General features: G+C 50.6%; 3 protein-coding genes across 9 annotated transcripts in view; 2 read left to right on the top strand and 1 right to left on the bottom strand.

The window, feature by feature from the left end:
• The window catches only part of TAOK3 (TAO kinase 3), a 150,106-nt gene extending 147,069 nt beyond the window's left edge, over nt 1-3,037 (top strand). For 4 of the 7 annotated variants that reach the window (XM_065567825.1, XM_065567828.1, XM_065567824.1 and 1 more), the window contains 2 exons: nt 340-784; nt 1,084-3,037. In XM_065567825.1, coding sequence (XP_065423897.1) covers nt 340-771 — 432 coding nt within the window. In that variant the 3' untranslated portion in view covers nt 772-784; nt 1,084-3,037. The remainder of the gene's footprint in view (nt 1-339; nt 785-1,083) is intronic. The other 3 variants (XM_042843186.2, XM_008171517.4, XM_024108103.3) reach the window with 1 other exon arrangement.
• Nucleotides 3,038-5,815: 2,778 nt separating this feature from the next.
• PEBP1 (phosphatidylethanolamine binding protein 1) lies at nt 5,816-11,062 on the bottom strand. Its single transcript, XM_005303246.4, has 4 exons — nt 10,846-11,062; nt 9,298-9,407; nt 8,632-8,732; nt 5,816-7,005 (listed from the first exon to the last, which is right to left on the bottom strand). Exons 1-4 carry the CDS (start codon nt 10,978-10,980, stop codon nt 6,788-6,790), a joined length of 564 nt encoding a protein of 187 aa, XP_005303303.1. The 5' UTR covers nt 10,981-11,062; the 3' UTR covers nt 5,816-6,787.
• Nucleotides 11,063-12,003: 941 nt separating this feature from the next.
• VSIG10 (V-set and immunoglobulin domain containing 10) overlaps nt 12,004-22,500 on the top strand; it is a 30,128-nt gene continuing 19,631 nt past the window's right edge. Inside the window, exon 1 of the mRNA XM_065567830.1 lies at nt 12,004-12,026. The gene's annotated coding sequence lies outside the window, so the exon portion shown is untranslated. The remainder of the gene's footprint in view (nt 12,027-22,500) is intronic.

The following is a 22,500-nucleotide window of genomic DNA, read 5'->3' as shown; positions in this document are numbered from 1 at the left end:
ATCTCAACAGTGGGTTTTAAAGTAATGCTTTCCGCACCACGGCTCCACCAGTGAGCAAGCGGATCGGTTCCATTACACAGCCCAACCCCACAAATCCAGGGGGTGTCTATAACCAGGACCTTCAGTCCGATGGCTGCTCCCACGGGCCACTGGAAAGACAGACATTTCTAATGCAGATGCCGCTTGCCGCCAGCCATCAGCACCGCTGATGCTGGGATCTGGGTCGTGTTTAGGTGCAAACTCATCAGTGTGTAGGCAGGGAGCAGCACGTTCCCACCTGGCCCCAAAGCAGGGAAGTAACTGGTTGAGTTGACATTTCGTTTTTGAACGATCTTGCAGCTACGGCTGGATGAGGCTCAAGAAGCAGAATGCCAAGCCCTGAGGCTGCAGCTCCAGCAGGAGATGGAGCTGCTGAACGCATACCAGAGCAAAATCAAGATGCAGACGGAAGCACAGCATGAACGAGAGCTCCAGAAGCTGGAGCAGAGGGTGTCTCTGCGCAGGGCCCATCTCGAACAAAAGGTACGTTTCAGACATGCTGCCGGGCAACATCTGAATCGCTCCATTGTGAATCGCTCCTTGGAGCTAGCAACGTCTGAGCTGTCCTTGTTACTAGTTAAATCAGTGCCAGGAACTGAAGGGTTAAATAGAATGGATGTGCTGAAGGAAATTTGGGCAAATAATTTCAAAATGGATAAAAATAAATGCTTTGTCTGCACATGTAGTTCACCTGTGGAACACCCTGCCTATTTGTTGAGGTACATAATCTAGTAAGATTTCTTAGGCCTAGTCTTCACTTACCGGCTGGTCCGGCGGCACGCCATCAATGTTCTGGGATCGGTTTATCGCGTCTGGTTAAGACGCGATAAATCGATCCCGGATCGATCCCAGAAGTGCTCACAATCGGCGCCGGTACTCCAGCTCGCCGAGAGGAGTACGCGGCGTCGACGGGGGGAGACTTCCGGCCGCGTCTGGACCGCGGTAAGTCCGGACTAAGGTACTTCGAATTCAGCTACGTTATTAACGTAGCTGAATTTGCGTACCTTAGTCCGAAGTCCGGACTAAGTGGGGACCAGCCCTTAGAGAATCACTCATTTCCATGGGTAAGGATAGCATCTGCAGTTAACCCTTGTAATTTTACTGTCTGGGGTTAATCAGTCCTCATGCTTCAGGGCTGAACACCAGCTGGAGTCAGGAAGAAAACTACCCTGCATGGTCATATTAAACGGCCAGGTGCATTTAGGGCTTTAAGTATCTGGCACTGGTTGGTGCTGGAGCCAGGATACCAAACTCCCTAACTAGGCCTTGGGCTGCTCTGGTGATGGGGTCCCCAGGCAACACTTGGATTGTCTGTTCTGATAGTGGGGTATGTCTGCCTCCAGAGAGGCCAAAGCCATCCAAGGTGTAGGACCAGGAGGATCCCTAGCAGTTCTCCTGTCCTTAAGCCCCCTTTCCATCTTGCACATCATGGCTTCCCACTTCAACATGGGAGACCAGATGCTGCTCCTCAATCAGCCAGCAGGGGAGTCACCCTAGCGTGGTGGACACCAGGCAGCTAGTGAAGCTGTTACCCGGAGCTTGCTGTGCTTTGAGGTGCTGGCTAAAGAAGTTGCTGACTGTGCTTGTTTCAGATTGAAGAGGAGCTGGCTGCCCTCCAGAAGGAACGCAGCGAGAGGATAAAGTTTCTGTTGGAAAGGCAAGAGCGAGAGATTGAAACGTTTGACATGGAAAGTCTGCGACTGGGCTTTGGGAATTCGGTCACATTAGATTATCCCAAGGAGGACTATAGATGAGATTAAATTTCTTTTGCCATTTTCAAAAAAGCAAACAAACAAAAAAAATTATGAAAAACCAACATTCCCCATGTTAACGGGCGTGCTCTCTCTCTTTCTGTCTCTTACTGACGTTGTGTCGGACTAGTGCCTGTACGTTCTTACTCTGTCAGGGCCCCTTCCCCTGCGTCAAGTGCCAGTGCTGGACAGCTCCTGGCCGTCTCTTTTCATAGTACGTCACAGTATTGGTGTCTCAGTGCAATGATGACAAATGTTTCAGTGAAAGCTTTGGAGACGATTTTAACGAATCAAACAAAAGTGGATGTCTGTTGCTTTTGAGCAATCACTCATTTTACCACCAATCAATGAAAGTACAAGCAAAAAAAAAACCCCAACCCTATATATGAAAACCCAGGGGGAGAGAGACGAAATCCGCAGCCTTACCTTAACTAGCTGCTGCATAATTTTATTTTATTTTAATTTTTTTTTTTTTGGTATTTATTCATCAGGAATAATTAAATAAAAAAATAAAAAATTTATTAAAGATTGAGAAATTTGATACATTTTACAGAAAAAAATCTTAATCGTGATGTACATATCAGTGGTGACATATTATTACTTTTGGGGGGGCAGGGGAGGGAATGGGGCGGGGTGAAGAGATCTCGTGATTTTTAAAAGAACCATGCCAGGCGAGGTGGGGGTTTCACCTCAGCCTTCGGCATATTCTTGATTGTATCATAATCATTTTCTGCTGTCGCAGAGAATGTGAATACACTTAAATGGGCCCACAGGATCCCAGTAGCACAAATTGGGCTTTGTCAAATCGTGTATTTTGTGTATAGAAGGAATTTAAGGAGAGCTTTTACTTATTTTCATATTGTATTTTAACTGTTTCTCTGATCAGAATTTTTTTACTCCTTTCCTCTCCCCATCCCCAGCCGCTCCGCCCCCTGACTTTCCAGTTCTGTATTTGGAGTTCAACGCTGTCTCTCGGTCAGATCATCCTGATCTTTCTTTTCTTTTTTTGTCCCTCCCCCCAAACCCACCTCCCTCCCCAGAATCTCGGTCATAAATACTGCATTCTTCACACTTTCAAACTGTGTATTTTCTTACAATAAAAAGCGGTAAAAAAAAGGCTTTACCTTCTTTTGCATGCACTTTAAAAAAACAAAAACAACAAAAAAACATTTTTCAGGTTCCAAGGAAGAGCATGAATAACTGTCAGAGCTTTTAATTATATTTGTAAATAAAAGTGTTCATCACAATGCCTCGCTGTCTCATTGTCGCGGAACAAGCCGCTCTCGCCCACCGGGAGTGGTTATCCACACCCGGCCTCACCGCTCCTCTTACTTCCAAGCTGAGAGCGGAACCAAGCCTGCGTGATTTCAGCGCCACCCTTCCAAGCCACAGGATGCATTTGAAGCTTCAGAGCAATCTCTCTCTAAGGAACCTGCTTGGCTGCTTGTGATGCGGATGGAACAGGTGCTGCCTACTCAGCCCAGACTCTCCTGCAATACATGGAGATGGGCAGTTCTCTCTGCACAGCATTGATCAGATGAACCCATCTGCTTACCGCAAACAAGAATTGGTGACTAGGATTTCTCCATCATTCTTCAACCTGCTGCTGCCTTAGGGTGGATTTGAGGGACTGAGATAGTGGTTCTCCGTGTTTTTGTTTTTTTTTGGAATCTACAATGCAGTAGATGAATGGCCCAGCCTCCCTTCCTCGATGGCACCCTCCTGCCCCATCTCCTCTTGGCTATGCCCTGGCCCAGTTACCATTATCTACTTTTTCTGCCCATTGTATTGCTATTCTTTCCCCCTTTTTCATCTTTATTTCCAGCTTGGGGAAAACAGAGCTAATACTAATGTGTAGTGCAGCCACTCACTGCTGTTCCGTCCTGTCCAAGTTCCTGTTTTGCTCATGTATCTTCACTCACTTTCCCTGGGCGTTCAGGATTGGGGTGCTTAGGTTTTGGCCCGAAAGGGAAGTTTATTATTGATATTGCAACCAGCAGTGCCCTATAATAATATACATATAAACTGTTGCCACTAACTCCCCCAGCCCTTACCATCGACACGGGTACCCCTTGCATTCATAATGAGGGAGAAAAAATAGCAGCCCTGGAATGAATCGTCCACCTGTGTTAGACTCAAAGGTAGAGATCTTCATTTGCTGTTAATGAGCATTCCTGGTAGAGCCATGCTCATTCATATCAGCTGTGGATGCTTACACAGGCATTTTGTGTCCCATTAGTAAGTCCCTTTAAGTGCGTTACATTTATATCTCCTGTGGGTTGTTGGAGATGCCATTGAAGACTGGTGGAACAGCTCTGCTCACGAGTGAAATTGTAACGCAGTGCTGATGCGTCCCATATTTTTCCACCCGGTGCTTTGATCATGGTTTTTACAGCCCCACTTCTATGAAGCTCATTGGGGGTAGTACCAAATATTAGCCGAAGTGTAAACACAGCTGCTTTGTCGGGACACTTACCATTTAATTTTGGGTTCACATGTGTCTCGCTTCCCAGCCTGGACCAGAAGTGCGTTTACCTGGAAGGTGCCCCTGTTCAGAAGCGTTACAGCCTTTGTAACATCATCAAAGCACTTGGGAAATGAAGGTGTTTTCTTGCAAACTGGCAATGGCCGTGCCTTCAAGGAATGGCCGTGGCCTAAGGTAGAATTGGCGGGGGGGGGGGGACTGAAGCCTCTGCAAATGGTTGGGGATTTGTATTGTTTCAGGGAAAGACATCAAATGGGCATTAAAGTCTAGTGCTGGACCAAGAGTGGTGGTGCCAGAGCTGGATGGATCCTTACAATGTGCTCCGCCCTGTGCTTGAGTAGCACCTGCTTGTGCTGGCTGAAAAACCATCAACACAGTGGCTTGTTCTAGCCCCAAGACAGGAACAAGGAACCCCAGCAGCACAGACTTGAGTTGCTTCTGTTGCTGTCCGACAGGTTAGCCCAGACAGCATGTGTAAGTCCTCCTTCCAGCAGATGGCAGGTGTGATAATGTGCCATGCTACTCCCTACAGTCAATCTGTCTGTCTAGCTTATGTTTGTCCTGATTCAAAGAAATGAAGGTGGTGTTACCATCCAAAGAACAAGGATGTTTATTTGACCTTTGCCTAAAATAAGATTTCTTAGCAAAAAGTTTAATTCTCAACATATAGCCCTCCCCATTCTTTTTGAGCCATGAAATTAAGGCAAAATGGTAAATTCTTACTACTTAAAAGGACGTTTGTGATGGTGTGTTCCTCTCCGCTGTATTAAGCTTTTTTTGGATAGCAGCTATTGCTGTAGCAGACAATATTCAAGGGAGAAAAATACCTTGAGAGAAATATTTCATTTTCTAGCCACCTACCCTTGTTTCTGTTAAATGTTTTTCAGAGGGTGGCAAAACCTTTGTCGCTCCCTGAACAAACTTAGCACAGCTCCTGCTCCTCCTCAAGCAGTTGTGTCAGCAACAAGGGGTTGCCCCTGCCCCCAGCAAAACATTTCCTGGGGCACGTTGTTTTGTCACCGCACTATGAACGTACGACATAGCACGCGCTGCCTTCAGGAACAACAGCCAGGTTCGCAAAGCCCTCCTTCCACAGCTGGGTTGAACTTAATGACAGTGTTCCTCTAGCCCCTTACAGCCCTGTGAAGTGGTTGAAACACTGGCAATTTTAAACAAGAGGCTGCACCTTCACCCCCTGTAAGGCAGAGTCAGTACTTCACAGCTACAGAGAGGAAGTGCCATGTGGGTTTAAGCATGTTCTGTTACCCCCCCCACCACACAGCTCCCCTTGAGCTCCAGGTGCTCCCTGGGCCCTGCCCACCACCCCATTCCCCTGTACATCTTAGAGAGAAAGAGGATACTCTTCCCACCCACTGCTTCCAGAGCCTCCCCACTCCTAGAGCATGGATTCAGCTCCCTCCCGCACCCCAGGAGGAGTTTAACAAAGGTGATCGGCAGCCACCTAGAGCAAGTCCAAAGGGCGTTTGTTAGCCACGGGGGCTTTTTCCAGAAAGGGAACAAAACCATGTCCAAGTCCACCTGTGATTCTGTCCTTTTAATTGAACTAAAAGCAAACAGCGCACAACATTGACTTGCACAAACAAGGGTTTCAATATAAGCTAAATTAATTTTCTGGTTCAACAAAAGCTTCCAGGGTCAAGTTTCCCGCCCCCCCCCATTCCAGTATATAGTTAAATCAAATTAAAGGGCACAGCAGTGGCCTGACATACTGGTGTGGAACAGAGCAGCTCTGACCTACTGACCCCTCCAGGGAACATCTGAAGTCTTTTTGGATAGTTAATCTGCTAGGACCAGGGTTTAGTGACTAGTGAATTCTGTCTTCCCCCCCTACTTCGTATGTCTGCATAAAGGCAGGCTCCGTGTTTTAAGAATTTGCTACCATAAGTCAAATCTTTCTGCTTCCAGACTAATTGTGAAGTTTGACATAAGCTTGCAAGGGCAGGTGGGAACACATGCAAGAATCTCAGCTCACTCTTTCCAAGAGGGAAGAGAAACAGACGCCCTATTCTCCCACCCCCCAGGCTTTCCAAGACGGCCCGGGAGGCATAAGCAGCTCTAAGCATTTCACCTTAGCAGATTTCTGTAGTGGACTAGTGCTCTTTAGGTAGCAATGGTTTCTGCCGAAATGAGCACAACAAATGGTACATTTTCCCTTTAGCCCTGTCTGGGTAGGGCCCACTTGCTACTAGCAACTGAAGTCTGCCTTGGTGATTGAGAAGGACCCCCCCCATGCAAAAGCTCCATTCATACTGAAGCAGGTTCAGGTCATGGCTGTGCAGTGGGTAAGGGGCTCTGGTTCCACCCAGTAATTGTTTGCAGAGGCAGCATAGAGCCTCACGAGCAGCAGGGACAGTGGTAGAAATCGCTCTACTCCAACACTTACTTTTGTCCAAACTTTGTCTCCCAGAACACTCAAAGCTAGTTTTGTTCTAGGTGATAGGATTTCGGGATGCAGGAACAAAGAGAAGAGGCTAAGGGCTGCCCCTCCCCCCTACTTCCCAGACAGCTGCTCGTAGAGTTTTGGCACATAGCTATCCCACTCCGCCTGATAGCAGGTGCCGGCCACCGGGTTTCCCAGCTTGTACTTTTTGCGGAAAGAGGCCACTTGGAACTTCCCCCGTTTGTCACCAGATCGGTTTGTGAGGATGGGTTCGTCGCAGTTCAGTGGCTGCGGCTGCTCGTAGACCAGCCACACGTACCGGTGAAGTCCTGCAGATTGGGTGGAAGAGACACAGACACGCTATGTTAAATAGAAAAAAAAAATACAGATTTTCTAAGGAAAACACTATGGTACATAAGCTTGTGATCATACACACCCCTATGTAAGGGTCTGAGCCACACATTAATCTTGTTATTGCGTATAAACAAACCTTTCTGGTATCTACCACCATGGAGGATGTCATGAGTCAAGTATCCAAGGAATGTGCCGACAGCACCAGGTGTAGACATTAGATAAGCGTGCCAGGCGCTGTACACAGACAGGAGCTCTAGGGCAGACATCTTACACTACGGATGGAACTTTTGTTGGTTCCATGGTTTGGCTTTTTAGCCATCTTGCTGCATAAGGGCTAAGGACAAGTTTGAGGCCTTTTGGAACAAGTGTTTTAAGGGAAGGACCCGTGAGATATAATGGACGCACTGGCGCTATCCTCTCAACCACTTTCAGTAGTATTGTTCACTTTAATAGACTGGGGCTGAAGGCAGAAACATGTGTTTTGCACAGATGTTAGGTCTGTAACAGCAAAATAATTGGTATTTTTCTGGCACACTCCAAACAAGTCTTGTAAGAATGCATGTTCAGCACCCAGAAGAGCAGCAAAACAATTCCCACAGAATGTACTGACTCGGGAATTGCCAAGCATGGCCGTGTGTGACCCTGGGAGAATGAGGGGTCATCATCAGCTGTCAGTTTATAAAGATAAGGAGTATGGACAGTTCCAGCTCACGCCTTTGTGCAGGTAAATATCTGCTAGGATCCTTTACAAATGAAATTGTCACTATATTTCCAGTTTTTTCCCCCAGGTTTGAGGAGGGCACAGGAAAGAAGTGGCTAATACAGATCTGTAGGGTTTGGAAGCTGAAATGTTGGCATATACTAACCCCACACAAATAGTTCTTCAGCTGTAGCGGAGCAGTTTTTAATGCAGATTGCACCAACTCCCAAATTCAGAACTGTTTTGGTCTCCTGGGCCTAACACCTGTTCTAAGGGATGTAAGAGCTTAACAGCCTCCCAGACAAACAACACTAACTTCAACTTGTCTACTACGTTTACGCAGGAGAAGAGATGTCCAGCAGCTGGTATCTCCCAGGTAAACAGCTATTGAAACAGCTTCTTCACTTACAGGAAAGAAGATTTAATAAAATGAACAAAATGCACCAGCTATGCCTGAATAGCTTTCAGGGTCACATTTGAACTCCGTTCTCATCTGGGAACCACACAGATATCAATTCAGTGAAATTCCCTCCAGCCCCTGGTGCAGGCAATATGCTAGTCATTTACTTTCCCCCATGGTGGAAATATACTAGCAGCAGATGGACAGTGCTTGGCCATGCTATCCACATTGCTGCTTAGACAACAGTTTGCTCTGCACTCCTGGTGCAGGAGGTATACACGTGACTCCTTGTTTCTATCAGGTAGCTTTGCCCCCAAGATGGTGACTTCCTTCTCTCTGTACATTGCACACTCTTGCTTGGGTTCCTCTACATTACGATCTACTCATTCACAGCATGGATTAGTCAGTTGAGTCGGAGTACTGTAGTATTCACTGTAGCAAGGAGTCCTGCATTAGGCCAGGCAGGAACTTAGTGATATGTGGTGGCTTCCACTTACTAACCTGTCCCTTTGGGTGGCCCAGAACCAACGTAATCAGAAAGGACACACCCACTGCTGATGTCATTTCCTTTCATGTTGACAACCAAGAAGTGATGCCATTCCCTAAGAGGAAGAACATGCCCAAGTTAGAACCAATAACAGTCTCTACAGATTACTGGACCTACCAAGAGAATTAAACAGACAGCCAGGAAGATGGCTATTAGAAGCAGAGTGTTTCCCCACTCACTCCCTGTCCAGGCTCTTGCTGTCCCTGCCAAGTTTGCACCATATATGCACACCAGGATGTAGTTTCACATGAATCTCATTGACCAGAACTGTTCAGATGAAGCCAAGAAGCCAGCAGGGCAGAGAGAGGTGCTTCCCGCTCACCACAAAGCGTGCAGCAGCACTGCTCTGAACACGCATTGTCAGGGGCACACTGCCCATCCTGGGATGTCTGGGTGGGGAAGGATGGTTACTGGCTAACATTCAGGAGCAGGAGCTCTGGGTTCTGTCGCAGGTTTTGCTATAAGCTCACTGCAAGGCCCCTAGCAAGTCATTTCACCCCTCTCAACAATTTCTGCTGCAAGAGGCAGCATGAAAGTTCAACTAATAGTTCAGTGGTTAAGCTGTTGTCATTGATGGCAGACAAGAGAGGGACACTTACAAAATTCTCCTGTGCTATTACCTGAACTTCGGATCCTTCCTGCTCGGAGCATCTGGATCAGTAAGAACCAAGGTGTAGAGTTTCTGTGGATCGCAGCCATCCCACTCAATGCTGGTTGGGCGGTTCTGAACCTATATGATTAAGTTGTATGCCATTCATTAAACAAGAAGGGAAAGAGTCATTCGTGTAGCGAATCCATCACCCCCTCTCCAGGTGCTGTGAGCCGTAAGTTACATTGGGCATGCTATTGACGCATCACGCGAATGTTATCACATAGACCCGTTTTCATTACAGCAGAAGGGAGACTGCTAGCAGATTACACCTACAAATGAAGGATTTTAATAAACTTTAATGAGCTGAATGTTTTTTCCTCTGCTTAGAATGTGTTTGAATAAGAACAACCCACACAAACTGCAGTGTGTGGCACCTAAAAACTGCACCTCCAGGGTAGTGCCAAGAACTTGAATGCAAAGCACGGAAACGCTAAGAATGACGCATGTCTGTTGCCGTCATCCGGGCGCAGTGAAGCGTAACTAGCAGATGCATGCCACAGAAGATCAAGGTTGGAGTCCTTGAATCAGTTATGGAATCCATCTACTCCTCACTTTGTACTTGGACAGCAGAAACACTCCCTGGCGTGGTGGAATTTTCCACCCGCCTGAGAAATGGATACTCAACGTGCACTGCTGTTAGTATATACCCAAGGAGGATGTCAACCAAACACCACAGCACCATCCTCTTACGTACTCCATTTCCTAGTAATGGGGTCGTGGTGTTGGAGCAACACAGGCATTACCACAACCATTTGGAGCACAATGGGCCTCCGTTTTGCTCTCATGCTGGTGCACGTTATGAGTAACACAACTGAAACCAATGGAGTTAGCAAGCACAGAGGCAAGTCCACTCTCAGTTAAAGCCAGAGGCTGCCAGGTGGGTTCATAGGGCTCTCATCTCGCAGATATCTCTGGGAGCGTACCTAAGAGCTTGCATTCATTCCGGTAAAGCCGCCCCACACTTAGACTGGGCAGCAAACAGGTTCAAGTCTCCGCCATCCCCCAGTGCAGTGTGGTCTCATTGTAGGGTGACCAGATGTCCCTATTTGATTGGGACCGTCCTGATTTTTGGGTCTTTTTCTTATATAGGCTCCTATTACCCCCCACCCCCGTCCCGATTGTTCACACTTGCTGTCTGGTCACCCTAGGCCATTGTGGCAGTAGCGTCACCAGTCCCCCGGGATAAGCTCCCCTCTTCTCCGAGCACCCGCCTTTCCGCGCTGCCCCCGGCTCCAGCCCGCAGCAGGGCTCGGTCCCGCCCCGGGGGTGCTGGCAGGAGGCTGCGCGGAGGCAGCGAGGGCGGCAGCCGCTCCCGTTACACCGCCATGTCCCGGCGCTGCTCGGAGCAGCCTCCTCCCGCCCGGCCCGGGGCGGGCAGCAGAGGCCGCAGCGAGAGCCGAGCCCCAGCCGGCCAGGGCCGGGGGCTGCCTTTGCAACGCTGCATGGAGCCGAGCCGAGGCCTGTGCAGGGCCGGGCTCGCGGGGCGGCCGGGCTCGAGCCCGCGGCGGGGCCCTACCTGCGTGGGGGTGAGCACCTGGCCCAGCTCGTCCAGCTCCAGCGCCCCGTAGCGCACCCGCAGGGGCAGCGCCGGCTGCTGCTCCACCTCGCCCAGGCTCAGCGGCCCGTCCCACGGCCCCAGCTCCAGCGGCATCCTCGGCACCACGAGCGGCGGCTGCGGCGCGAGAGCGGGGCCCTGAGTGACGGCGGGGCCCGGCTCCTCCCTCTTCTCCCATTGGCCTCTACGGGCAGAGGGGCGGGGCCCGGCTCCTCCCTCTGCTCCCATTGGCCTCTACGGGCAGAGGGGCGGGGCCCGGCTCCAATCGCTGCTGCCGCGCTGGGTGTCTCAGGGGAGGGGGCGTGGCGGAGCAGAGCAGGCTCCCCGGGCAGGCTGCAGCGCGTCTGGGCTGTTCGCTGCAACGTGATGGGGGGCGGGGGGTAGCAGCCTGGCCCCCAGCCAAGCCCAGCCGCCTGATCAAGGAGGCCAGATCAGTAATTGTCAGCACCACTCCTGTTGCGATGACACACACCCACACACCCCCCAGCCCCTTGGCCCGGGTGCTACACAAATGCACCCGAGTTACAGTGCAAACGCTTAGGCGTGAGGCCAACCCTGCACCGTCATGGGGCCATGGGGAACCTGTCTGCTCCCAGCATAGCTGAGAGCAGCCCTGAGGGTTGCTCTAACTTGCACCAGCTGCTAGTAGCCCAAAGGGAGCATTGCAGCAGCTAGGAATAGCCCCGATGCAGGAATGCCCCCTGGTTCCAGCCCTTCCCTTCCCATGGTTCCCTGTAGTAGGAGGTGAGATAGAGCTGGCTGGACCGACTCAGCCTGTCAGGGACTTCCCCCGATGCCGGAGGAGCACCCCAAGGGAGAGCCAGTTGGTTTACAGCCCTCTCCCTGGGGCGGCTCTGAAGTGGGCCCTTAGAATTCCCGCGCTCCAGGGGAGCAGTGAGTAGAATTTTCCAGGCTGCGCTGGAGCGTTTGTGAAGCACAAACCAGGGATTTCTTACACTCCCTGAGTTCTGTGCAGTCACAGGACGGAGAAAGTATTTTGAACATTTTCTTTGCAACCCCAAGGACTATCAACTTCCTTCTTTTAAATGAAAACTTTAATGCTTCAGCCCAATGTGGGGAAAGGACTGCCTTGCTAAGCTGCCGCAAGTGGGCCCTTGGGATGAAGTGACTGTTGGGCAGTGGTGAGTGGAGCTCAGCTCTGTATCTTTTTTTTTTTTCTTAAACTAAAGTCCTTAAAACCAAAAACTACTAGGGTCTGACCAAATACCCCACCCATGGCCTGGGAAGCAATGCAGCCCAGCATCACTTCTCATGAACTATGGGTGCCCCAGGGTACACTTCCTGCTGGCAGTTACAGCCATGATTGGAATCTGCAGTTGCACAGAGGTTGCCTGAGGTGAAAGATTAATTTCCTCAACTAGTTTAACCTGCCTAATCATCCAATTGATACTAATGACTTAAGTCCATGTTACTATTGTAAAGGGTGTTTGGGTAGCTAGACCTTTTGGGGTACTTCCCTGAATGCTATTCATTGACACCTTTGCAGTAAGTGTTACATTTAAACCACACTGTATAGAAGAAAAACTAATTGCATTGCCAGGATCATGTGCCTACCAAAATAAAAGTATGTTAGGGCACTGGTTCTCCTCCCTTCCTACACTGGGACCTCTCTAGTCTAGCTGGCATCATCCCCGTTCCGGTTAGCAATATTGGGAAGGGCAGGGTGGTTGCAAACCCTGACCACGGTTTGCCAGCCTGGGTTGAGAATCTATTAGGGTGTTATTAGGATTGTGCAGCGTATATATGGGGCAGGTCGTCAGGACTCCTGGGTTCTCTTCCTCACTCTACTACTGGCTCAACTTCTGTGTGCCTCAAAATGTTCCTACCAGTAAAATGAGAATAATAATTCCGCCCTTATATGGGGTGGCGTGAGGCTTACATCTAAAGCACGTAAAGATTCTCAGAAGAGGGACCCCATTAGAAGTTAAAAATATTAGTATTAGCTGTGTGCTAACGAAGCAGTTAACATAGCATATGGTGGCCAGTTAGCAGAGTTTTCCAAAGGATCCCAACATGTGTCAGAGCAGAGGTTAGGCCTGGGAACCTGTTAGTGACAGAAATTCCCATGTCATTTACTCGCAGCGGAGTGTGGTATTTCCAGCTGCAGTTGCAATGGGAAGGCTGGTAGGGAAGCAGCAAGGGCACCTCCTTGCATACCTGCATCAGGGGAGACAGGTGACTTTTTCTCTGGGGGTCCAGGCCTGTGAATCACCTTGTTCTCCCCCTCCCTAGGGTGACCAGATCATGTCCTGATTTTATAGGGACAGTCCCTATATTTGGGGCTGTGTCTTATATGGGCCTCTATTACCCCCATCCCTTGTCCCGATTTTTCACACTTGCTCTCTGGTCACCCTACGAGAGAGACAGAAACAGACAGACAGACTTGCTTGTGCTTAACTGGGTGCGAGCTCCCTGACTCCACCAGTCTGCAGTGTTAGCCACCCAAACAATCCCCTCTAGGCTCTACCAGCCTTCACTTTGCCCTGCAGGTAACAATAGGTGCACCCAGCCCCGGAGTCCCTCCGAAAGCTTCCCCTGTAACGTCCAGCCCTTAACCACTGCACACTCCCAGAAGGACCAGCTCAGCTGTCCCCAGAGGAATAGGGCGCACGCCCGTTTGTTTAATTGAACCAAGATCAGCTCCAGAGTAACATCACAGCTCTGAGTTACATTTATGGAGAAAACAATCATAAGTTTATTATCAAGGGCTAAGGTGTAAGAGCTAGTGAATCAGAACAATGGAAATGGTTAGCTATAAAACAAAATCATAACACGCAAACCTGGCTCTGCGTTTATCAGTGGTCACTCCCCTATATAACAATGTAGATTTTCCCCAAAGGTGCAGTCTTTTGCAAAGCTAGCTGGTTTCAGACAAAGAAGGATGCAAGCATCCTCCTCTGCCAGTGCCGGAGGCTTTCCACGGCGAATGGATCACAAAATGTCTCCTTGCATTATATTTATGTTCTTCAAAGTTCATTTTTTGCCCCCCACCCCCACCACAGAGACAGGACAACCCCCTGTGGTTTAGTCTCCCTGGTGTCTTCCCACCCTCCTGTTGATTTCACATAAGTATATTGGGCTCTCATTCTGTTGGCTTACAATGCTTCATCTCCATGTGAATGGAGGCAGACAGGTGAACATACATCCCTCTGTCTGGCAAAGCCTGTTTGTCAGCCTTGCTGGGACACAGACTAAACACATTTTTCAGCACGTACACACAGCCCCTGAAATATCATCTCTGTCTACGTAACGTCTTGCAACGACGATGGGACTCAGCGTGGCACAAGCTTTTATTAGCGACCTCATATGACCCTTTTGGGAGCGATACTATGAAAGCAGTGTGTTAGGCGTGGTGAGTTTGTCAGGCCTGACAGGCGTTGCTGTTAGAGAACAGTAAGTCTTTTGCCAGCGAGCGTCACAGTTGCATGGCGCTTTGTTGCTATCAGAGGAGTTATTAGTAGGAAACCTAGGGTTTTGGTCAAGGTCTGCTTTATTTCCTTGTTGCACATTGGAGTTGGTAGGCGCCTGCATAACATGTCTCTTGACATGCCCCAGGTGGGGGCAGTAGAGAACCTGCACAGAGTTTGGTCTGATCTGCAAATGCCTATAGATGTAGGAGTGTTTTATGTCCTTCTGGGGTAGGGGGCGCATTGTACAATGATTCATGGACATTAAGGCCAGAAGCCATCATCCCAGTCACTTCCTATGTAACACCCTGTGGTTCCTACATCCAGCCCGCTAACCTGTGGTTAACTTGTTGCTGGATGGTTCTGGCTGGCAGAAGTACCACTTAGCTGTTTGCAGCAGGAGTGGGTTTCTGAGGAGTTGTCTCTGCGTGGACTTGATCCAAAAGCCATCGACATCAGTCCAGAAGACACTGTTGTTGGTAGCACTCGTGACATGGGAAATCAAAAGCTGTGCCCTCAGGTGGATGTGGGCTATTCTGTGTACTTAGAGCTAGAACTGCCCTTGAAATCTGTGCACAGAAGGGCCCCCCCACGTATGGCTTTCACACTCCTAGGCATAAAGGAGGAGGTCACACAACACCTCTGTGGCACTGTTTATCCCTTTGAGGCCCCCTTGGGGAGCTCAACTGTATTACCTGTAACTCAGCCTTCCTCTGCAGTAAGGAACCCTCACATAACGGGGGGAGATGTGGTCATGGGAGGCCCTACCAGGCACTGGATAGGGTTAGCAAGGCCCCAGAGCAGCGTGAAGTTTGGGGTCAGAACCATAGTCTGTTTCACAGATGGGTTGAGGGGAGAGAAACCTCCCTGCCCTACAAGGCAGTGATCAGAGGGGATCCCTGCAAAGGAGCCCCCACAGGGGCCTGCTATGTCTTTTGCTCTTTGCACAATAAACGTAAAATAAAGGACGATGCAGGCATGGTGAGATTCCAGTAACACAGCAGGCAAGATCTAGCTACTGTCTAGCCCAGGGGTGGGCAAACCTTTTGGCCTGAGGGCCACACATCGGCGTGCGAAACTGTATGGAGGGCTGGGTAGAGAAGGCTGTGCCTCCCCAAACAGCCTGGCCCCCTTCCACTCCCTCTCCCTGACTTCCCCCCACAGAACCCCCGACCCATCCAACTCCCCCTGCTCCTTGTCCCCTGACTGCCCCTTCCTGGGACCCCCCACCCCCCCGCTCCCTGTCCCCTGACTGCCCTGACCCTATCCACGCCCCTGCCCCCAGACAGGCCCCCTGAACTCCCAAGCCTATCCAACCCCTGCCCCCCCGAACCTCCACCCCATCCAACCTCCCCCTGCTCCCCCCCCCGAACCTCCGCCCCATCCAACCTCCCCCTGCTCCCTGTCTCCTGACTGCCCCACCCCCTATCCACCCCCCACACCCCCTGATAGCCCCCCCAGGACTCCCACACCCTATCCAACCACCCCCTGCTCCCTGTCCCCTGACTGCCCCTGGGATCCCCTGCCCTTTATCCAACCTCCCCACTCCCCGCCCCCTTACCATGCTACTCAGAGCAGCAGGAGCTCGCAGTCCCGCGTCCGGCTGGAGCCAGCCATGCCGCCTGTATACACTAGAACAGGGGTCCTCAACCTACAGCATGTGTGCCAAAGGTGGCACGCGAGACCATTTTTTTTTAATGGGAGGCTGCGGGTTCCGGCTGCCGGTCTGGGGTTCCATCCACCGGCTCCTGCCAGCCGGAGTCCTAGCCGCCAGCCCCACTCAGCCCGCTGCCAGCCGGAGTCCTAGCCGCCAGCCCCACTCAGCCCGCTGCCAGCTGGGGTCCTAGCCAGTGGCTCTGCTCAGCCTCCTGCTGGCCTGGGTGAATGGAACCCCAGACTGGCAGCAGGCTGAGCAGCTCAGCCCACTGCCGATCTGGGGTCCTGGCCACCGGCCCTACTCAGCCCCCGGCCGATCTGGGGTCCTGGCCACCGACCCTGCTCAGCCCACTGCCGATCTGGGGTCCTGGCCACCGGCCCTGCTCAGCCCACTGCCGATCTGGGGTCCTGGCCACCGGCCCTGCTCAGCCCACTGCCGATCTGGGGTCCTGGCCTTAGGTTGAGGACTCCTGTTCTACTGTATACAGTGTATACTGTACTTTATGGTAATTTTCACTATATGCGATTTTCCTCTTATGCGCTGACCCTAGAACCTAACCCCTGCATAAGATGTGACTCCACTGTAGTGTAAAAAAAAAAATTAGGCACCACTTTTTGGCGCCCTCAAATCTTGGCGCCCTAGGCGGCCGCCTAGTTCGCCTAGTGGTTACAGCAGGCCACCCCCAGCTTTAAGTGACACCCCCTTCTAGCTCCTCAGCATGTAAATGACACCAGCGTACACTCACACATCAGGACAAGGGTGAGTATGCCTGAGGGATCGCTGGCACCACCGTATGCGCCCTCTCTGATCTTGACCCAGTGAGTGGAACTATTGCAGAATCTGATTGTGAGCCAAGTTCTTTTCCTCGTTGGCACAGGCTTTGTTAACTAAAGTGACCTAGTAAGAAACTCCAGGCCTTGCTGTTTGAAATGCCGGTGCGGCATGGAGTGTGGCAGGTTGTTAGGAACTTTTTAAGAGCGCGCCAGATACAGTAACTCGCCATTTAACGTCCTCTTGCTTAACGTCGTTTCGATGTTACGTCCCTGCTCCATTACAGAACATGCTCGTTTAAAGTTGTGCAATGCTCTGCTATAATGTCGTTTGGCTGCCTGCTTTGTCCACGGCCCCCCATCAGCTCCCCTACGCCCGCCCGCCCCCCACCCCCCGTGGATCAGTGCCTCCCCCCTGCTCCCCCTGCCTGTGGCAATCAGCTGGTTTGCGGCGTTCAGGAGGCAGGGGAGGGAGGGGGGAGGCTGCGTGCTGAGTCCTCGCTCCTCTCCACAGCCTCCTGAACGCCGCAAGGCAGCTGATTGCCGCGAGCAAGAGGCGGGGGGAGTAGGGGGAAGGCGCTGATCCGCGGGGTCCGCCAGCGGGCAGGAGGTTCTGGGGGGGTGTAGGGGAGCTGATGGGGGGCTGCCAGCCTGTTTAATACCTGTATTAAATTGCTTGTTTAAAATGCATATAATGCCTTATGTCTGGCAAAAAAAAAAATTCCCTAGAACCTAACCCCCCCATTTACATTAATTCTAATGGGGAAATTGGATTCACTAAACATCGTTTCGCTTAAAGTCGCATTTTCCAGGGACATAACTACAATGTTAAGTGAGGAGTTATTACTTTGGCCCTTTTGGTAAGGAAGTGCTGTATCCTGGAGGGTTAACAGTTAATGGCCGTCTGGGATGAGCTAGGCAGCTAGGGGCTGGGGTTGCAATGATCAAGGATTGCTGTTCCCTTTGCTGTGAAATTGACAAATTAAGAATCTCTCTCCTTGTAAATTTCACCTCCAGCCCCTCAGTCTCTGTATCAGAGTTTAGCCCCTTCGCCCTGGCCAGCTCAGCGATGGGGAGTGGAGATGTAGCCCCATGTATCCTCCACCATGGCGATGATGCTGGCAGAGGGCAGGGTTCCTGTAGGGTAAGTGTAAAATTAAAGAACTAAAGTTTGGTTAAGAAAATAACACTTGAACCTTATAGTTCATGGCCAGTAAGGAAAAGGCCCCAATCAGCAAGTAAATGAAGGCCGTGAGCAGAGTAAGTAGTGTTATGTGAAGTATGGGAAGGATGTATGGTTCCAAAAGTAAATAATAAAGTAAAAGAGCTGTAGTAACAAAATAAAGAAAAATTATCTTAGAAGAAACGAGCCCAAACCTTCCCCCTGTCCTGCTGGTAAGCAACAGGTGGTGGGGGAGAAGGCAAGAAAGGAAAGGCCTTAGGAAGAAAGGAGGCTGTAAATCTTCTCTGGATTAAGACTGGAAATAAGGATGAATTGTCTCAAGTGGCTTTTAACTGAAGTCAGTAAAGGCAGTGACATCACTTGTTTGTTAAAGGGTATAAAAAGTAAACTCTTAAAGGGTTTCATTAATACCTCCTTGACCACGCTGGAGCCAACCAATATGGGTTGAAGCACCCTGGGTTTAGCCCATTTGTAAATATCTTGATCAAATGCGTATAAACATTTTGTTACCGTTTGGATGTAGTACACCTCTACCCCGATATAACACGGCCCGATATAACCCCAATTCGGATATAACGCGGTAAAGCAGCGCTCCAGGGGGGCGGGGCTGCGCACTCCGGCGGATCAAAGCAAGTTCGAGATAACGCGGTTTCACCTATAACGCGGTAAGATTTTTTGGCTCCCGAGGACAGCGTTATGTCAGGGTAGAGGTGTACATTGCTTATTAGTTAGGCTTTTTAGGCATGTTTAGAGCAATTGTATAAATACCATTTTGGCCTTTGGATTTAATAAAGGAGTTTATGGTTAAATTAGTTAGTATTTGGTGGCTTCCATTATCAATATTAATCATTTCAAACATTATTAATAATTTCAACAATTCCCGGCTTGGGGCTGGGAGCAGGAGGGCTGTTCGCACCCCAGATGACTTGAAGGACTAGGCGTGCACCTAACCTACCCACACCCCCATTCAGCGACATGTTGGCAGGCAACTGCTGGGCTCACCTCCTAATGCACCTGACGCTCACCTCCTCTTTTGTGTTGTGGGCCTGATCCAGCTCTCACTGAAGTCACTAGGAGTTGGATCCGGCCCTGAGGCTGAATCCTGCCCTGCTGTTGGGATTGGGGGAGGGAAGGCAGACTTCTGGAGCTCCCTATGGCCTCTTGCCCATTCCCCACACCAGTGTAACAGAGGGCAGGACTGAGGTCTCAGGCTTGGTTTCCTCCCAAGTTTCATAGGCAAGTCCTTGGCTCTGCTGCTGTGACTCCTGATCCGGAGGCTGTAGTTTTAAGCATAGACGTGGGAAGTAGGGAGCCCAAGTTGTAATCCTGGCTGTGACACGTAACAAACAGTGTCAGATTGGGGCTGAAGATGATTTTATCCCGCGGCGTTGGGGGAGTTGAACCACACTGTAAACCCTGTATCTGATGGAAACCACTTCAAACTGGGGTGCTACTGCACTCCCAGCACCACTCGTTCCAGCACCCCTGATCTTATCCAACTGATGCTGCAGAGCCCGTGTGGGTAGGCAAGATGACCTGCATAGGGATTTAGCCAAGAGTCCAGACCAAATACCTCCAACTCTTGCAAAAAGTTGCAGGAGACCTTTAAAGACTCAAATAATCCTAGCCTTGGTCTTGTGCCTCATCCAAAAGACAGCTCCATAAATACCATGGCACCGTCTAGGTAGGTGCTGGGGCAACAGATTTTGAGCTGATCTGGAGGAAACCACCATGTGGTTCTGGCTTGTTTGTTCGGCACTAATAATCAGAAGTTCCCAAACTGTGACCTGATGGCTCTTGGGGAGCGGGCTGGTCATACTGTGCTAACTCCCAGGGATAAATAGAACTAAAAGAGGATACGAATACATAAATCCTTTGCTAATATTACTCTTCTATGTGAGCAATCGCTGTAGTTGCCACAAGAGTTTTACTTGATTATGCATAGGACAGTATCTCCTAAGATGTGCTCCACTCTGTGAAAAAGTTCCTCAACCCCACATCTAAGACATACCCAGCAATACCGTCAGCCTGGAGATTGCTTTCTTGGGGGGGGGGGGGGGGTCTCAGCTTCGCAGTTAGCAATGTAGGGGGGATTACGTCCACCCAGTATCGATTTGGGACATTTTCCTCTAACATTTCTGCTGTTGATTTTAACAAACAGGTCTACCTTTCTCAGTTCTTATTCTTTGGGCTTTACTTTCTCCTTTGGGTCCTTTTCCTCTGTCCTGCTTCCATCTCTTTTCCTTGTTCACCTTTCATTTTGCTGCCTCTTCTTCCTGGCTCTGTTGTTCCATTCCCTTTCTTTCTTCTGTGCTGCTTTCCAGCTTGATTTTTCTCTCTGCACTCGAGAGCCTCATTGTATTTTAATTTGTGTTTATTGTTATTATTTTTATCTTCATCCTTCCAAGCAGTTTTTCTGGCTGTTGACTCCATGAAGTTTGTTCTTCTCTCCCAAAGCCTGTGTGTGGTGGGGGGAGGATTGGGACTCGGGGGAGGGGGGGAATCCTGGCGCCAAACCCCGCATTGAACATCAGCGGGCCTGGATTTCACTCTAGGAGCTTGATTTTCAGAGGGGCTGAATCCTCACAATCTCAGTTGAAATCAGTGAAAACGGCAGGTGCTCAGCACCTCTGAAAATCAGACCTTGACTCCCCTTAACCCCGAGGTAGTTTTCTCTGTACCTCGGCACCCCCCAGAATGAAACCTTTGGGCAACATTTAGCCCTGGTATCAGCAATTGCAACTTAACACACGTCAGTGGAGGTGCATCCACTTACCAGCAGGTGTGAATTTGACCCTTTGTCTTTCTGTGCAGCTCTGTGTCCCCTTTACCTCCCCAGCCTGTTTCCTTTCGTGCCAGATGGTTACTTTCTCTTTTAGCTGTACAAGTAGGTGCAGTCAGCAGAATCATTATTCCCTGGCACATTCCTCACAGCTCATGTGCTGAGCCCCCCAGTCAGCCAGGGCCAGCACATCCACTGCTGGGCCTGTGCACTGTAGCCCTCTGCTCACAAACCATGAGGACCCTGGCCGTGCCCTCAGGGCGTCTTTAGGGTGGCTCTGTTCCAAGCCTGTTCTCCCCCGAGTTCTGTGCCTGGCGTCTAATCCCTGAGCTGAACCAGGGCGCAGGCTGTTGCTATGAAACCTTTGAGAGGTAACAAAGAGAGATAAACAAAGCAGATCAGTGAGGCAGAAGCAGTTGACACAAAGGTAAAGCCTGACTACAAAACACCTGTGAGCAGGGCGGGGCTGGAGATTGTCATGGCCAAAGTGTGCAGGAAGGCAGGCATATGAGGAGGGCATGATATGGCTGCTCAGTAGGAAACGCTCCATAGAAAAGGAGGAAGGGAAGATCATGGCCAGTGTGGAGAACACAGCTGAGTATCAGTAAGGAGACTGTGTGGATGAAACTCTCTGTTTCTGCAGCCAGCTCCCAGGGCACTGAACATGGTCAGACCTCTCTGAGGTCCTTTCTCTTGCAGGGCAGTTGCACAAAAGCAGGCTCACGAATTAATGCATATTAGCGTGGGCACCCCCGAGGTTTTCCAGGGGAAGGGTGCAGGCAGGAGAGCGGCACAGACAGCGTGAGCTGAACAAGAGACAGGCACCAAGGAAGACAGAGAAGGGAGCTGTTCCTTGCCAATAGGGCAGTGCTCTTCCGTGGTGCCTGAGCTGGGTTTGTGGAGGTGCAATTGCCCGTGTGGGCATTTGGCCCCCTCTCTGCAATGTTAGCAGCCTTCTGTAAATAGATCATCCTCAGGGTCCTGCCAGCTACTTCCTCTTCCAGTGAGAAGCTGGCCCCCTGGGTAGCCCTGAATCTGCTACTGCTCGGAAAAGATGCAGCAGTATCAACTCGGGGCCTTAGGGCTGAGTGCTATCCAAGTTCTGGAGCTCCTACTGATGTTGGTGAGAGCTGTATGTGCAGATCTAAGACAATCCATGGGCTGGCGTGATGCACGGTGGTAGGCACTAATGGGAGACTGAGGGAGTGCTAATTATTCACTGTCCTGCATCACATGCACATCTTCAGCCTGGCACTGTTATAATGCTGACTTCCCTTCCAGGGCCCTAGCCAGCAGAGCTGGTTCAGCATCAGGAATTTCTAGTACATTCCTTGCTGCTCTGTTGGGATCATAGAACGTATCTGTAAGCTCTGTGGGGCAGGGGCAGGTACGCCCAACAGGGCCCTGATCTGTGACTGGGAGCAGTAGGTGCTACTGAGAGAGAAAAGGCCTCTTAGACCACTGAGTCCTTTCCCCCGAAAGTGCCTGATACAGTCCCAGAGGCAATAGCAACCCTACTGTGCCCTTATGGAGCACCTTTAACTCGAACATTAGAGCACTATGGCCAAGTGGTGTTATCCCAGTTCTACTGACGGGGACCGAGGGCTCGCCCTGAGCACCCCAGCGACCGGCCCCACCGACGGGGACCGAGGGCTCGCCCTGAGCACCCCAGCGACCGGCCCCACCGACGGGGACCCAGGGGCTCGCCCTGAGCACCCCAGCGACGGGCCCCACCGACGGGGACCCGAGAGCTCGCCCGGGGCACCCCAGCGACGGGCCCCACCGACGGGGACCCG

Source organism: Chrysemys picta, chromosome 15 (genome assembly GCF_011386835.1).
Source record: "Chrysemys picta bellii isolate R12L10 chromosome 15, ASM1138683v2, whole genome shotgun sequence".
Taxonomy (NCBI): Eukaryota; Metazoa; Chordata; order Testudines; family Emydidae; genus Chrysemys; species Chrysemys picta.
Note: the sequence above shows the minus strand (reverse complement) of the source record. Positions and strands in the feature narration are given on the sequence as shown.

Bases quoted from the DNA above. Each gene is read 5' to 3' on its own strand.
- PEBP1 (XM_005303246.4), bottom strand. From the start codon at position 10,980: ATGCCGCTGGAGCTGGGGCCGTGGGACGGGCCGCTGAGCCTGGGCGAG. The intron at 8,733-9,297 runs GTAATAGCACAG...TCTTCCTCTTAG, and splicing joins AGGAAGGATCCGAAGTTCAG to GGAATGGCATCACTTCTTGG. The intron at 7,006-8,631 runs GTTAGTAAGTGG...CCCAATCTGCAG, and splicing joins TGGGCCACCCAAAGGGACAG to GACTTCACCGGTACGTGTGG.